Source organism: Pongo abelii, chromosome 12 (genome assembly GCF_028885655.2).
Source record: "Pongo abelii isolate AG06213 chromosome 12, NHGRI_mPonAbe1-v2.0_pri, whole genome shotgun sequence".
Lineage (NCBI taxonomy): Eukaryota > Metazoa > Chordata > Mammalia > Primates > Hominidae > Pongo > Pongo abelii.
This window is the reverse complement of record NC_071997.2, coordinates 85069937-85087436: the sequence shown is the minus strand read 5'-3', so window position 1 is coordinate 85087436 and position 17500 is coordinate 85069937. Positions and strand designations below refer to the sequence as shown.

At 39.9% G+C, this 17500-nt stretch overlaps 1 protein-coding gene across 3 annotated transcripts in view; it reads left to right on the top strand.

The window, feature by feature from the left end:
* The window catches only part of MSH2 (mutS homolog 2), a 306776-nt gene that overhangs the window by 39150 nt on the left and 250126 nt on the right, over positions 1–17500 (top strand). For all 3 annotated transcript variants that reach the window (XM_054548211.2, XM_054548212.2, XM_024242414.3), the window contains exon 9: positions 17050–17173. In XM_054548211.2, coding sequence (XP_054404186.1) covers positions 17050–17173 — 124 coding nt within the window. The remainder of the gene's footprint in view (positions 1–17049; positions 17174–17500) is intronic.

Here is a 17500-nt window from a genome sequence, read left to right as displayed (position 1 = left end):
AATAAAGATTATTAGAGAAAATGAATATTGGGCATAACTGTCCTGGTTAAAGACAATCTCATAAATGAACAATTTCATAATTTCATAAATGCAACTGCGTTTTATTTTCAAAGAGAAGGAAAATTATAGTTACTGGAAAAGGAAAGAGAAGTTAGAGGTAAATATAGGACACACAAGAAAACTTTCATTTTGTTTATTTTCTTGTTTTTCTTTTGAGACAGGATCTCCCTCTGTTCAGACTTAAGTGCACTGACACTATCATAGTTCACTAACCCCTCAAATTCCTGGGTTCAAGTAATCCTCCTGCCTTAGCCTTAGTAGCTGTAAATACAGGTGTGTACCACCATGCCTGGCTAATTTTAAAAAAACTTTTTTATAGAGATGAGCTCTCGCCGTGTTGCCCAAGCTGGTCTCAAAACTCTGGCCTCAAGCGATCCTCCGGCCTCAGTCTTAGCCTCCCAAAATGCTGAGATTTCAGTATAAGCCACCATGCCGGGCCACTTCTGTTTCTTTTCCATGTAGAGAGTTCTTTGCAGGAGGAGGTTAGAATAGGTGTGCATCTCCTAAATAGTTGTCAAATATAACTAAGAAGTTAACCAGGACTCTAAATACTATTTACTTCTAAAATTTCTTGTTAATTGAGAACATTTAGGGTTTAAGTGATCTATAGCTCACGTCTTTAACAATTTTGAACGATAATTATATGTGAAGTGAGAAGTTTGTGAAATAGTTGAAAATATCCTTACATGAAAGTGAATTTTAAAGCACAGTTTATGACATGGTAATGTTTTGTTTTGTATCTGTTAAAAATTTGTTTATATGAACAAGTTTACAAGTTTACTATGGTGAGCCCATTGAATATAGTGTTTTTTTTGTTTTGTTTTGTTTTTTTGTTTTTGAGATGAAGTCTCACTCTTGTCCCCAGGCTGACGTGCAATGGTGTGATCTTGGCTCACTGCAACCTCTGCCTCCTGGGTTCAAGCGATTCTCTTGCCTTATCCTCCCAAGTAGCTGGGATTATAGGCGCCTGCCACCAAACCCGGCTAATTTTTGTATTTTTGGTGGAGACGGGATTTCACCATGTTGGCCAGGCTGGTCTCGAACTCCTGACCTCAAGTGATCCGTCTGCCTCGGCCTCCCAAGTGCTGGGATTACAGGTGTGAGTCACCATGCCCGGCCTGAATATAGTGCTTTTACGTTGCAGGAGTTTAAAAATAATATTTTGAAATTTTTCTAAGTTAAATCCCCTGTTAAAATGGTCATGCAGGAATATATGCTTGCATTATTCCTATTAGGGTAACCGTTTGGTTTGCTAGTTGTTAGACTCTTTGCATTCCTTTTTTTTTTTTTTTTTTTTTTTTTGAGACGGAGTTTCACTCTTTTTGACAAGGCTGGAGTGCAATGGCACTATCTCGGCTCACCTCAACCTCCACCTCCTGGGTTCAAGCGATTCTCCTGCCTCAGCCTCCCAAGTAGCTGGAATTACAGGAATACGCCACCAAGCCCGGCTAATTTTGTATTTTTAGTAGAGATGGGGTTTCTCCATGTTGGTCAGGCTGGTCTCAAACTCCCAACCTCAGGTGATCAGCCCACCTCGGCCTTCCAAAGTGCTGGGATTACAGGCGTAAGCCACAGCGCCCGCCCCCCCCACCCTTTTTAAAAAATGAGACAGTTTTATTCTGTCACCCACGCTGGAGTGCAGTGGTGCGATCATGGTTCACTGCAGCCTTGAATCTGGGCTCAAGTGATCCTCCCACTTCAGCCTCCCAAGTAGTTGGAACCATAGATGTGCATCACCACACCTGGCTGATTTTTAAATTATTTGTAGAGATGAGGTCTTGCTTGTTGTCTAGGCTGGTCTCAAACTTCTGGGCTCAAGCAGTCCTGCTGCCTCAGCCTCCCAAAGTGCTGAGATTATAGACATGAGCCACTGCCCCGGCCGCATTTTTCTTTTCTTTTTTTTTTTTGAGATGGAGTTTTGCCCTTGTCACCCAGGCTGGAGTGCAATGGCGTGATCTCTGCTTACTGCAACCTCTGCCTCCCGGGTTCAAGCCATTCTTCTGCCTCAGCCTCCCAGTTATCTGGGATTACAGGCATGTGCCACCACGCCCGGCTAATTTTTGTATTTTTAGTAGAGACGGGGTTTCTCTATGTTGGTCAGGCTTGTCTCAAACTCCTGACTTCAGATGATCCACCTGCCTCTGCCTCCCAAAGTGCTGGGATTATAGGCGTGAGCCACCATGCCCCGCCCTGGCTGCATTTTTCTTAGTATCTGTGGTTTGAGTTAATACTTGCCCTTTGTGATGTTTATTTATTTTTATTGGATCATTAACTGAGATTTAAAGAAGCTAAATCCCATTTGCGCTATGCCCTCTGGATTTTAAAAGTGTATGGGTGTGCATGTGTGTAGGTATAAATGTTTCCATATTCTAGTATATTTTGTGTCAGTGATAGAGCACTCTTAGAGCAGTCTTTTCCATTTACTTGTAGGTTAAGAAACCAAAAAAAGTTGTGTCATCATCCCGTTTAGGAAAACTTGCATTCTGGCTATTGTTTCCTCTGTAGTGCTGCTATTAGTGGAATGATTTTAGGTGTTCAACTTTCAGATCAATGGGAGACAGAAATATTGTTCTGAGACATCTGGAAGCCGAATGTGTTTTATTCCTGCCTGTCTGAGGATGTGGTCTTGCCTTTGATAGGGCAGAGTTATTTGTAAACATTGCTTTAAATAGAAACATGTAAAGGTGTTTTTGATGGTTAACAAAAACTCTGAGTATAATAGAGCCTAATCCCTATTAGGGACCGGTATTGAGCTGGTGTTGGAAGAGTATTGAGCTTTTCAGTGTCACCTACCTGTATTCCCTTGAAGGGACCCAGAGCCCAGGCAAAGCTCTGCTGAGGTCGGGCGTAGTGGTTCATGCCTGTAATCCTAGCATTTTAGGAGACCAAGGTGGGTGGATCACCTGAGTTCAGGAATTCAAGACCAGCCTAGCCAACATGGTGAAACCCTGTCTCTACGAAAAATACAAAAATTAGCTGGGTGTGGTGGTGCATGCCTGTAATCCCAGCTATTTGGGAGGCTGAGGCAAGAGAATTGCTTGAACCCAGGAGATGGAGGTTGCAGTGAGCCAAGATCATGCCACTGCACTCTAGCTGGGTCACAGAGCGAGACTCCATCTCAAAAAAAAAAAACAAAAAAAAACAACTCTGCTGAAATGCTGCAGTTAATTTTGCCATTTGTGGTCAGCATTCTTCTTCTAAATTGCTATAATCTTGCCTTCATATTATGTGTCTCAAATTTAAGCAGGTATCAGAATGCCCACAGGAACAAATTGCCATGGCTCTAAGCCCAGAATCAGATTCTTCAGGTCTGGAGTAGGGCTGGGGAATTTGCATTTCTAACACACACTCAAGTTTGTTGATGCTGTTTGTCTGGGGTCTGTGCTTACCTAACTTCTGATGTGATTTATTTCTACCAGTTTCTTTTTTTGTTGTTGTTTTATTTTTTTGAGATGGAGTCTCGCTCTGTCACTCAGGCTAGGGTGCAGTGGCATGATCTTGACTCACTGCTACCCCCGTCTCCTGGGTTCAAGCGATTCTCCTGTCTCAGCCTCCTGAGTAGCTGGAATTATAGGCACACTGCACCACACCCAGCTAATTTTTGTATTTTTTGTAGAGACAGGGTTTCACCATGTTGGCTAGGCTGGTCTTGAACTCCTGACCTCAGGTGATCCATCGGCCTCGGCCTCCCAAAGTGCTGGAATTACAGGTGTGAGCCACCCACCATGCCTGGCCCTTCCTACCAATTTCTATCCTCCCTGAAATGATGCACACTTAGGCAGTCACTGGGCAATATCTGGCCCAAAATTGGTGTGTATAATTGAGAATATTTAAGAGGTTGTTAAAATTTGAACTGCTTTCTATTCTATTAAGTGTACAGATGTATTAAAGATCCCCTTGTAGCTCTTGTCTGGGCCATCACATTTCTGCCCAGCAGATGCAGAGGCCCTGTCCTCTCTCTAACCTCCCCACTACCTCTCCTTCCCTACTTTTGGACTGTAAAAGCTGTCTTTCTGCAGTTAATTGTTTTATTCTTTGTAGGGTCTACCCGTTGATAATGTTATCTACTGCTATAATAATTACAAATGGCAACAGGATGATCATATCTTGGATATTTTAAATTTACATTATGCCTTTTTTATTTTATTTTTTTAAAGTCTCTGCTTGACAGCAAATAAGCCAAACGTTCCCTAACAAATGATGATGTCCCATTAATGATTTGATGACTTCCTGTTTGTAGTTTTTATTTAGAGTGCTTGTGGGTAGTTTTTCAAAATGACATTTAAAAATCAGGATATAAATAATTTTTTAAGTATTTTTCTTTAGGCGGGGCACAGTGGCTCACACCTGTAATTCCAGCACTTTGGGAGGCTGAGGTGGGCAGATCTTGTGAGGTCAGGAGTTCAACACCAGCCTGGCCAACAGGGCGACACCCCGTTTCTACTAAAAATACAAAAATTAGGCCGGGTGCGGTGGCTCACACCTGTAATCCCAGCCGTTTGGGAGGCCAAGACGGGCAGATCACAAGGTCAGGAGATCGAGACCATCCTGGCTAACACGGTGAAACCCTGTCTCTACTAAAAATACAAAAAGTTAGCCGGGCATGGTGGCGGGCGCCTATAATCCCAGCTACTTGGAAGGCTGAGGCAGGAGAATGGCTTGAACCCAGGAGGCAGAGCTTGCAGTGAGCCGAGATGGCACTACTGCACTCCAGCCTGGGCAAGAGTGCGAGAGTCCGTCTCAAAAAAATAAATAAATAAAAAATAAAAAAATTAGCCAGGCATGGTGATACATGCCTGTAGTCCCAGCTACTTGGGAGGCTGGGGCAGTAGAATCGCTTGAACCCGGGAGGTGGAGGTTGCAGTGAGCTGAGATCACCCACTGAACTCCAGCCTGGGCAACAGAGCAAGACTCTGTCTCCAAAAAAAAAAATATATATTTTTCTTTGAAGCTTTTCTACTTTTAAATGTAATGTATAGTATTATAACAAGTGAACAAATGATACAAAGAAGTATAGCGGGAAAGGTGTGGTAGAGATGGGAAAACATATTTCCTCCAGCCTCTTAGGTTCATTGGAGGAGCTTGGGAATTCAACTGACACACGACAGATTTACAGAAGAAAAGTTTTATTTCAAGTACACGTGAGAGCTTCATAGAAAAGAAGTGAAGACCTAAAGAAACAGACTGGAGAGTTCATATGCCATTTTAATAAAGGATAATGTATTAGTCTGTTCTCACGCTGCTAATAAGTACATACCCAAGACTGGGTAATTTATAAAGAAAAAGAGATTTAATGGACTCACAATTGCACATGGCTGGGGAGGCCTTACAATCATGGCAGAAGGTAAAGGAGGAGCAAAGGCACATATTACATGGTGTCAGGCAAGAGAGTGTGCAGCGGAACTGCCCTTTATAAAACCATCAGATCTCGAGAGACTTATTCACCATCACGAGAACGGCATGGGAAAAACCTGCCCCCCTGATTCAATTACCTCCCACCGGGTGCATCCCATGACACACGGGGATTATGGGAGCTACAACTCAAGATGAGATTTGGGTGGGGACACAGCCAAACCATATCAGATAATAAATTGTGGAGAGGCAGCAAGATTGAAGAAAAGAGGTTTTGAGCTTCGAGGGGTGGTAAATTGTGGGAAGGTAAATATTTGGGGCAAACTAATGGCAGATAAGGATTGTTTTAGTAAGGCTTGTTATGCATACCCAAATCAAGGTGCCATCTCCAGTGATTTAAGAGTCTATGGTGATCAAGAGTAGTTCTCCTCTTCCTGCTAGGAGAGGGGTGGGAGAGAACACCTTCACAAAGGGAAATTTATATTCTGCCTTCATGCAGAAAGGGGGCGAGCAGAGAGTTCCTACGTATACTGTTTCTTCATTACCTTCCTCTCAAAAGAATACTTATGCTAAAGTGGGGTAACATTCTGATCCTCTTCAGTGACAATCCTTGATATTTTTCCTTCTTTCTCTCCAGGTAAACAATGTTAACATCCTGGTATGCTTCCCCCAGTTCCATTATACTAACTCCGTATTGTGGGTTAAAGATTTTTTACTTTGATTAGCAGTATTTGAAACATACCTGTTATACTAGGTGTACTCTGACTGTAAAATAGTGGTCAGTGTTACTTCTTTAATGATGCTGTGGGATTAAAGGATTTTATTATAAATGCCAGGGAAGAGCCTGGATTTGAGGAAGGTAAGCAGTGCAGTTAGGTGGATGTAGACTAGAAGAGGTCATTTGTTCTCATTTCATTGTTGCCCCTATGACATGCCCGTTTCTTTTTTTTTTTTTTTTGAGATGGAGTCTCGCTCTGTCACCCAGGCTGGAGTGCAGTGGCGCGATCTCAGGCTCACTGCAAGCTCCGCCCCCTGGGTTCATGCCATTCTTCTGCCTCAGCCTCCCGAGTAGCTGGGACTACAGGCGCCTGCCACCATGCCCGGCTAATTTTTTGTATTTTCAGTAGAGACGGGGTTTCACCATGTTGGCCACGATGGTCTCAATCTCCTCACCTCATGATCTGCCCGCCTCGGCCTCCCAAAGTGCTGGATTACAGGCATAAGCACTGCGCCCAGCCTACATGCCCGTTTCTTAAAGTAGAAAATGTAGTAGTTGATGATGTCAGGGAAGAAAAACTTTTTCTCTGCCTTTTGTTAAGTAGTTGGGGGCAAATTAAATTAATAAAAGACAGATTAGTGAGAAAAGGCTGTAAGAATTTGGACTTTATATACCATCATAATAGAGGAAGTAAAGGGAGATGAAGGGCACGTAAGGGAAAACAAATGACTTTTAGGAAAGATAAATGAACCCTTAAGAGAATAGATGAGAAATATGAAGGTTTTGTGACAATGTCTGTTTAGGTGGTTACTTCTCTTCTGGTTATGAGAGTCAGTCTTCTGGTTGCTGGAAACTGCTGGGAGATGTATAACAATTGGGCTCTTTCGAGAGGCTCTTCTTTTAAGCAGATAAGGGAGTTCACAAAAAAGCCTGTTCTCAAATGATTTCAGGACACACACACACACGCACACACACTCTCTCTCTTAAGACACAGTTAAATACTGTGCCAGTAAGATGTGAGTTGTGCATTTCTTTTTTTTTTTCTCTGAGTAGACTATTTGAGGTTATTTATGCCAGGACTTGTTATGCAGGTTGTAACCGAAAACTCAACATAATCTAGGTTATGTAGTTAAAAGTATGGTGAGAAGGTAGGCTTTATTTAGAGTTGCTTGATCCTGTAGATCTCTTCTACCTTTTGTAATTTTAATTTCAACCAAGGATGGTTCCCTTTTTGGCCCTAGGACCAGTTAGCGGTTGGGGCAACATTCCAAGCAAGAGTCCTGCAGTTTGCAGTGATGGGACCATTTAAACAGTGATTGTGACCAGGGACATAGAATGGGATGATTGGCCCGAGGTAACCATGGTTGGGTATGGAGTCAGCTTCCCTGTAGAAAGAGATACACAAAGTCTGAGCACTCCTGGGAAGGGGGAAGGAAGGGAATAACTGTTGTGTAAATCATCAGCAGTGTCTACTAAGATACCATCTGTAACCATAGGCTTCTATGTTTTATAATATAATACTGTCTTTTAAATAAATCAGATTCCCTGTTAAAGATCTCTTGTAGATTCTCTAGGGGGTTGACCTTATATAGTATCTTCTTTTTCTTCAGTTACAAACTTTTAAACTTGTCTGAGGTTATAAGGTGAATTCAACCGTCCACTGTCAATGTAGATATTTGTAATGGATTTAGGGATTTAAATTACATGATTCAGAACCACTTTGAGGAAATCTCTAGGGAATATCAGTTGTTTCTGTATAATTTCTGAAAGCTTCACTGTTTTCTAGGTGTGCACTTAATTCATATGATGAAGGGAACAGTATTTACATGAGTGGTTTGGTTAATTTTTCCCCTCCTAAGCTTAGCTTTGTGTATCATGCTTCCAGTGTTTTTGTGGATGCTTTACATAAGTCTTTTAGAAGTATTTTCTATTTTTGAAGTAAATGTGGATCAAAACCACCCCAAGACAGGATTAAAAAAAAGACAGTTTTTCACAAGAAGGTAAATAATTTTATTTAGCTTGGGACTTTAAATGATATGTATTAAATGTAAACATTTCTATACTGCATTTTGGCCATCTTTTGATACTAGTTTTCAGATGCATATTGTTATTTCATTTATTATTGGAAAAGTAGTAACTTTAAACAAATTTTTATTGAAAATGCTGACAGAGGCCAAGTGCAGTAGCTCATGCCTGTAATCTCAGCACTTTGGGAGGCCGAGGCAGGCAGATCACAAGCTCAGGAGATGGAGACCATCCTGGCTAACACGGTGAAACCCCGTCTCTACTAAAAATACAAAAAAATTAGCCGGGCATGGTGGCGGGTCCCTGTAGTCCCAGCTACTCAGGAGGCTGAGGCAGGAGAATGGCATGAACCTGGGAGGCGGAGCTTGCAGTGAGCCAAAATCGGGCCACTGCACTCCAGCCTGGGTGACAGAGCGAGACTCCATCTCAAAAAAAAAAAAAAAAAAAAAAAATGCTGACAGAAAAAAATGAAATAGTTTTAAAGAAGCCACAGTTGCATGATCCTGATACAACTATATCATTATCGTATGAGTATATATGAGTTATAAAAATAGTATATGTAAATGCTTTATAATTTTTATTATTAGAAGTGAAAAAGTATAACAAGGGGGGTATTCATATTCTCTCCACTTAGAATTAACCCTCTCAACATGTTGACATATTTGTTTGTAGTAATCCTTTTTGTTTTGTTTTGTTTTATTATACTTTAAGTTCTAGGGTACATGTCCACAATGTGCAGGTTTGTTACATATGTATACATGCGCCATGTTGGTGTGTTGCACCCATTAACTCGTCATTTACATTAGGTATATCTCCTAATGCTATCCCTCCCCCCTCCCCCCACCCCTCAAAAGATGTGTGATGTTCCCCTTCCTGTGTCCAAGTGTTCTCATTGTTCAATTCCCACCTATGAGTGAGAACATGCAGTGTTTGGTTTTTTGTTCTTGCGATAGTTTGCTGAGAATGATGGTTTCCAGCTTCATCCATGTCCCTACAAAGGACATGAACTCATCATTTTTTATGGCTGCATAGTATTCCATGGTATATATGTGCCACATTTTCTTAATCTAGTCTGTCATTGTTGGACATTTGGGTTGGTTCCAAGTCTTTGCTATTGTGAATAGTGCTGCAATAAACATACGTGTGCATGTACCTTTATAGCAGCATGATTTATAATCCTTTGGGTATATACCCAGTAATGGGATGGCTGGGTCAGATGGTATTTCTAGTTCTAGATCCCTGAGGAATCGCCACAGTCTTCCACAATGGTTGAACTAGTTTACAGTCCCACCAACAGTGTAAAAGTGTTCCTATTTCTCCACATCCTCTCCAGCACCTGTTGTTTCCTGACTTTTTAATGATCGCCATTCTAACTTGTGTGATATGGTATCTCATTGTGATTTTGATTTGCATTTCTCTGATGGCCAGTGATGATGAGCTATAGAAATCCTTTTTAGAAACAACAGCCTTGTTGTAAAACAGGTAAATGTACGTGAGGACTTCAAAAAGTTTGTGGAAAAATGGAATTAAAAGATAAAATTTAAAAATACATTTTAAATTTATTTCCCAACATAAGCTCCTCAAGTTCAAGACACTTTTATAAATGATGATCTCAGCTGTTTAGTTCATCCCTAAACAACTGAGGGTACTAGAAATTTTACCATGTCAATGCAGTCTCTTTACATTATTAACTAAAAAAAAAAAAATAGGTGCTCTTTAAAGATCTTTTAAGATTAGGAGCAAAAAGAAGTCAGAAGAAGCCAAATCAATGTGGATGCTTAACGACTTCCCATAGAAACTTAAAAAATTGGCCTTGTTTGATGAGAAGAGTGCGCAGGAACATTGTCATGGTGGAAAAGGACTTTGATGATGCTTTCCCTGGCATTTTTCTGCAAAAACTTGGGATAACTTTCTCAAAACACTCTAATAATAAGCAGAGCTTATGTTCTTTATCCCCCCAGAACATCAGCAAGCAAAATGCCTGAACATCCCAAAAAACTGTTGCCATGACCTTTGCCCTTGACTGGTCCACTTTTGCTTTGACCAGACCACTTCCATTTTTGGTAGCCATTGCTTTGATTGTGCTCTGTCTTCAGGATGGTATTGGTAAAGCCATGTTTTGGCTCCTGTTACAGTTCTTTGAAGAAATGCTTCAGGATCTTTATCCCTTGTTTAAATTTCTATGGAAAGCTCTGCTCCTGTCTGCAGTTAATCTGGGCGCAACAGTTTTGTCACCCATCAAGTGAAGTTTGTTCAGCTTTAATTTTTCAGTCAGAATTGTGTAAACTGGACCAATTGTTGAGAAGCCTGTGGTGTTGGCTATTGTTTCTGCTGTTAATCATTAGTTCTCTTCAATTAGGGAATGAACAAGATTAATTTTTCCTGAAAAATTGATGTGGATGGTCTGCCGCTGTGGGCTTCATCTTCGACATGGTCTCATCCCTTGTTAGAACAAGTTATCCATTTGTAAACTGCTGATTTCCTAGGAGCATTGACCCCATAACATTTTCATAAAGCATCAGTTATTTCACTATTCTTCCATGCAGACTTCACTATAAATTTGATGTTTGGTCTTACTTCAATTTTAGCAGAACTCATACAGCTCTGATAGGGGCTCTTTTTAAACTGATGTCTTAGCCTTCATAGTGTCTCTGACTAGATCCTGTTCAGACATGTTATAGCAAATTAGTACAAGTTTATTTTGGTGCCAAAAACTTTTGAATCCATGCATAGTTTTTTCACAACACATTTTCCATGAACTTTTTGAAGACCCTTCATATATTATAAGAAGAAAGTTAAAAATATCCCCTGCATCTACTACTCAGAAATAACCACTGTTAACATTAAGTCTATTCTCAACTCTAGGCATTATTGAGGGTTTTGAGGACAGGTCTTGAAAATTTCTATGGCTACCTTTTACTGGGTGGAGACTAGGCATGTGTAGTTGACTGCATAGGTTAATCCCTCCACTCAAAAAGCCACAATTTTAAAGTGTAGTATTCACTAGCATTTAGTGTATTCACAGTGTTGTAAAATGACCACCACCATCTAGTTTGAAAAGATTTCTAGTTTGAAAAGAAAACCTCATATCTATTAGCGGTCTCTCCCGTTTCCCCAGACACCGGCAACCACTAATCTACTTTTTGTCTCTGTGGACTTGTCAGTTCTGGACATTTTATGTAAATGGAATCATGTGACCTTTTATGATTGACCTTTTTCACTTAGTATAATGTTTTAGAGGCTCATCCACGTTGTAGCATGTGTCAGTACTTCATTTCCTTGTGTATTGGTCCATTCTTGTACTGCTGTAAAGAAATAGCTGAGACTGAGTAATTTATAAGGAAAAGAGGTTTAATTGGCTCATGGTTCTGCAGGCTGTACAGGAAGCATGATGATGGCACCTGCTCAGCTTCTGGGGAGGCGTCAGGAAATTTAAAATCATGGCAGAAGGGGAAGTGCGGCATCTTACATGGTGGAGCAGGAGCAAGAGAGAGAAGGGGGAGGTGCTCCACACTTTTAAACAACTAGATCTCAGGACAAGTCAGTCACTATAATGAGAACAGCACCCAGGGGAACCCGCCCTCACGATCCAGTCACCTCTCACCAGGCTCTACCTCCAACACTGGGGATTCCAATTCCAATTCAACGTGACCTTTGGGTGGGGGCACATATCCAGACCATATCTCCTCGTATAGCTGAATAGTATTCCCTCATATGGACATACCACATTAATTATTAATTTATTGATTGATTGACAGGATCCTGCTCTGCTGCCCAGGCTGGAGTGCAGTGGTTTGATCATAGCTCACTGCAGACCTTGAATTCCTGGGCTCCAGTGATCCTCCCACCTCAGCCTCCTGAGTACCTGAGATTATAGGCGTGTGCTACCACACCTGGCTAATTTTTTTATTTTTTAGCAGAGACAGGGTTTTTGCTATGTTGCCCAGGCTGGCCTTGAACTCCTGGGCTCAAGCAATCCTCCTGCCTTGGCTTCCCAAAGTTGTAGGATTACAAATGTGAGTTTAGAGAGGTATAATTTCTTACTCAACTCCAAGTATTTTATTTCTATTATCATTTGTTCTTTGGTTTGTTAATTATTTAGAAGTATATTTTTAAGTTTCCAAGCTTAGTGTGTGTCAGTTTCATAAAAGTTCCCCATGTATTTAAAAATTGGATGTGTACTCTAATTTTGGGATTGTTTTTTCATTGTCTATATATGCTTGCTAATTTTTGATCTGCTGGGTTACTGAGAAAGATGTGGGTTTCTCCATCTAGTTCTATTTTTGATTAATATGTTAGGCACAGAGCTGTTGCTTTTTGTGGTGAATTGAATCTTCATCATTCTTTAGGGACTCTGTCCTTAATAATGCTTTTTTGCCTTACATTTTATTTCATTATAAGAGAGCTATGTCAGAGTACTTTTTAAAACACTTTTTAATACGGCATATATTTTTTCATTTTTTTGTGAGGTTTTTTAACCATAAGTTTAAGCAAAATAAAGCTTATAACTGAATTTTATTTACTTTTAAATTTAATTTGTTTTTTTTTTTTGAGACTAAGTCTCACTCTGTCACCCAGGCTGGAGTGCAGTGGTGCGATCTCAGCCCACTGCAGCCTCCGCCTCCTGGGTTTAAGTGATTCTCCTGCCTCAGCCTCCCTAGGAGCTGGGATTATAGGCGTGCGCCACCACGCCTGGCTAATTTTTGTATTTTGAGTAGAGGCGGGGTTTTACCATGTTGGCCAGTCTGGTCTCGAACTCCTGACCTCAGGTGATCCACCTGCCTCAGCCTCCCAAAGTGCTGGGATTATAGGCGTGAGCCAACACTCCTGGCTAATTTAATTTGATTTTTTTTAGTAGCAGTTTTAGTCTATTATGTTTGTTGTAGTTACTAGTATCTTTGGATTTATTTCTACCTAATTATTTGGTGATTCCTCTTCTTCCTGGTTCCACTTACACATTAAAAAAAAAAAAAAAAAACTTAGAATAGAGATGGTGTCTCACTATGTTGTTCAGGCTGGTCTCAAACTCCTGGGCTCAAGTTATCCTCCTGCCTTGGCCTCCCAAAGTGCTGGGATTACAGGGGTGAGCTACCATGCCTGGCCCCTCTTGCCCATTCTGTTTAACTTTTGTATTGCTTGGGTTTCTAAAATTCCATTTTATCCTCTCCCTTTGCTCTTCCCCAATCCTATCTCATCACACACACTGGTTTGGAAGTTAGCCACTTTTTTTTTTTTTTTCAGTGTGTTTACTTATCTCATCAACGTCAAAAGCCTATCAGTATCTTCTCAGGTATCCCAAAAAATACTAGGACCTTAAGACACCTAAAATCAGGTTACATTTCTTCATAATTGTCTAGTATTCTAGTTCTATCAGTTTTACCTCTCAGATTTCCATTCTGTAAGTCAATGTTAAGTTTAGATTTGTCCATATGCATACTAGTTTCTTTGGTATTCAATCCTTCCTGTATATTTTTAAGAAGTTCCTTTGTCGGAGGTCTGTTAGGTTTTATTTGTTTGAAAATGTCTGTATTTCACCCTTGTTCTTGAAGGATAGTTTTTCTAGGTATACAGTTCTTTTTTTTTTTTTTCCTTTGATACAGAGTTTTGCTCTTGTTGCCCAGGCTGGAGTGCAATGGTGCGATCTTGATTCACTGCAGCCTCCACCTCGCAGGTTCAAGTGATTCTCCTGCCTCAGCCTCTCGAATAGCTGGGATTACAGGTGCCCACCACCACACTTGGCTAATTTTTGGTATTTTTAGTAGACGGGGTTTCACCATGCTGGCCAGGCTGGTCTTGAACTCCTGACCTCAGGTGATCCACCTGTCTCGGCCTCCCAAAGTGCTGGGATTACAGGCGTGAGCCACCGTGCCTGGCAAATGCCTAACTTTCCTTCCTCATTCTTTTCATCTTGTTTCTTGGTTTCATCATCCCATTTTTGACTTTCTTTCCAGTCTCCTTTTGTGTAGCCTGATGCAATAACTGTGTTTCTGATACCTAGGTAAGTAATACTGTAGGTAGGCTGATACTGTTCAGCTAGTACGTAGTAGAAGTCAGATGTCACATTTTTAGAATACTCCGGTTCTAGATAAGAATACCTTGTTGGGTGATATATTTTATTATCCTGGATTGTTTGGGGGATGTGATGGATTGCTGAAGACGCCCAGTTTCGTGTGTGGCCCTTGAGTATTTATTTTAGTAAGTTAGAGGCTAGTTGTTCACTTTTCCCTTGTTTAACTGGGGACTCCTCAGCAGCCTTTTCAAAACAGTATAACCTCATCTGAGAAAGGAATATGTAAGGATATCCATTAAGTTTTCTTTTCTCCAGATTTGGGATTATTTTTAGGAATTCTCAAGAGTTTTGTTGACTTACCAGCTAGGTTTCTTGAAGATGGTGAGTGAGGATAGGAACTTGGCCTGGCTTGGCTCACCTCTCAGATTCATTGGAAGAGGCAAGTTCACTAGCACAGTTTCAGTCCACCATTATAGCATTTTTTTTCCTGAATTATTATAAGTCTTAGTCCTTATTTCCAGATAATCATCATTATCTGTTTAAATTACTGCACAGTATTTTACTGATGTACCATTGTGCAAATATTGTGATGTTTTATTATTTTTAGGTTTTGCTGTAACAGATAAGTCTGCAGAGATTTTATTCATCTCTGTATTGTTTTGCTTCTGTTGCATTATTTCCTCAGATTGAATTTCTAGGAGTAGAATTGCTATGTCAAAGAGAATAACAAGTATCTCTGAGCCTTGCCGCATACTGCTTTTTTCATTTTTAAAGGTTATACCAAGTTAGATTCTCACTAGAACTGAATGAGTGTACTAATTTTACTGTAGCTAGTTTCTTTTTCTTAAAAAGAAAAAAAAAAAGCTGTAGAATAATCTCAAGGTTGCTTAAATATTTCTTTTATTCTTATAGCATTTCCTGTGGATTAGTTCACTACTTATTTTCTTATCTGTGAGTTGTAAGTGCTTACACATGCCCACTTGATGACCTTGATGTTTTCTTATACATGGAAGCAAGTGCTTTTTATAAAGAAAATACTAACCTTTATCTTTTTACATGTTGTGAAGCTTTTTTTAAATGTTTTGTCTTTTAAAAATTAGGTTTATTCAGAATTTTAAATTTTAATATTATATTGAATTTCTTTTGGTTGGTTTAAATTGAGAAAGTTATTTTATGTATATTCTCTTTTTTGCTAGCTTTCTGTAATTTGATTTTAATTCCTTATTCCTTGCATAGTTTGCTTCTGGTATGTTAAAGTGTGCTCTCTCTAAGTAGATAGTAATTAGGAACAATTTATCTCAACCTCATTTATTGAATGTTTTAAATCAAGAGAACGGACTCACTCTGTTATATTAAGCTTCTATATATAATTGTCTGCTTCATTGTAATGCCTAGTAAGGATACACTTCATTCTTTTTTTAGATGTTCTTTCACAATTTCATGTAAATTTTAGTTGTTTTGTTTCAAAAAAGAATTCCTATTGAACAATCCCTAGGAATAAATAGCTTAATAATAATATTAGATCTAGTTTTCTCTTTTCATAGTTTACCTCTTCTTTCTTTTCTTTCTTTCTGTTTTTTTTTGAGACGGAGTCTCGCTCTGTCGCCCGGGCTGGAGTGCAGTGGTGTGATCTTTGCTCACAGCAAGCTCCGCCTCCTGGGTTCACGCCATTCTCCTGCCTCAGCCTCCCTAGTAGCTGGGACTACAGGCGCCCGCCACCACTCCCGGCTAATTTTTTTTTTTTTTTTTTTTGGTATTTTTAGTAGAGACAGGGTTTCATTGTGTTAGCCAGGATGGTCTTGATCTCCTGACCTCGTGATCTGCCCACCCCGGCCTCCCAAAGTGGGTTACAGGCGTGAGCCACTGCGCCCGGCCTCTCTCTTTCTTTTCTTTTCTTTTCCTTTCTTTTGTTTTCTTTCTGTCTTTCTTTGACGAGTCTCGGTCTGTCACCTAGGCTGGAGTGCAGTTGCACGATCTTGGCTCACTGCAACCTCCGCCTCCCTTGTTCAAGTGATTCTCCTGCCTCAGCCTGCCAAATAGCTGGGACTACAGGTGCGCACTGCTACGCCCGGCTAATTTTGTATTTTTAGTAGAGATGGGGTTTCACCATGTTGGCCAAGCTGGTCTCAAACTCCTGACCTCAAGAGATCCACCTGCCTCGGCCTCCCAAAGTGCTGGGATTACAAGCATGAGCCACAGTGCCGGTCCAATTCTTGCAGTTTTTTAATCAGCTGAATTTAACATTCAAATTCCTCTTTTAAATCATCCAATAGGCAGTTATCTTTATAAAGGTCCTATATAATCAAGACTTTGTTTCTGAATGTTTTATGTATGTTTTTGCTATTGTAAATGAGATCCATTTTTCATTGTGGTTTCTTGCTGTTATTACTGGTGAGAATTTAGTGAAACAAAGTACTTAAGAGTATGTCTTTAAATTGTGAGATTTTGATGAACTTTTAAGAAATAAAATTCTTTAGTTTCTTAGAGCATTTTGAGATTTCTAAGGTAGATCCTTGGTTTGGGCAACATATAACTATTACAAGTTTTGCACATTGAACGTTATTTGGTAATTTTCAGGGAGGACATTTTAAATGTTTAGGAAAAATATAAATAAAATGTAGAATACTATTAGGGACATATACATCATCAGCACTGTAACTGTTTCATATGAATCATTTTTGTACATATAGAACTCTAAAGTCCTAATGAACAGAATTTTACATTTCTGTAAATAGAAACTCCTTAATAGATGTGACTGAATAACTTATGGATAGCAAATTATTTAACTGAAAACAGTAAAATTTAAGTGGGAGGAAATATTTGCTTTATAATTTCTGTCTTTACCCATTATTTATGGGATTTTGTCACTTTGTTCTGTTTGCAGGTGGAAAACCATGAATTCCTTGTAAAACCTTCATTTGATCCTAATCTCAGTGAATTAAGAGAAATAATGAATGACTTGGAAAAGAAGATGCAGTCAACATTAATAAGTGCAGCCAGAGATCTTGGTAAGAATGGGTCATTGGAGGTTGGAATAATTCTTTTGTCTATACACTGTATAGACAAAATATTGATGCCAGAATTATTTTATAAGTTCCCTGTCCCCAAGATGATGACTCCACATTCCTGTCAAACAGAAATCGCCCAGCAGGCCCTTGTATGATGTCATTTAAACAAGCCCTATTTTAAATGTCACCTCCACTGGTAACAGGATACTCCTAGGAGGATCACCAAGCCCAATTCTCCTAGGAGTAGTGCATTGATTAGGCTTTGGGGTTTCCAAGCACTTCATTAATGTCACTTTTGGAAAAAGTCTGTCTTCCGTACCAGCTGAT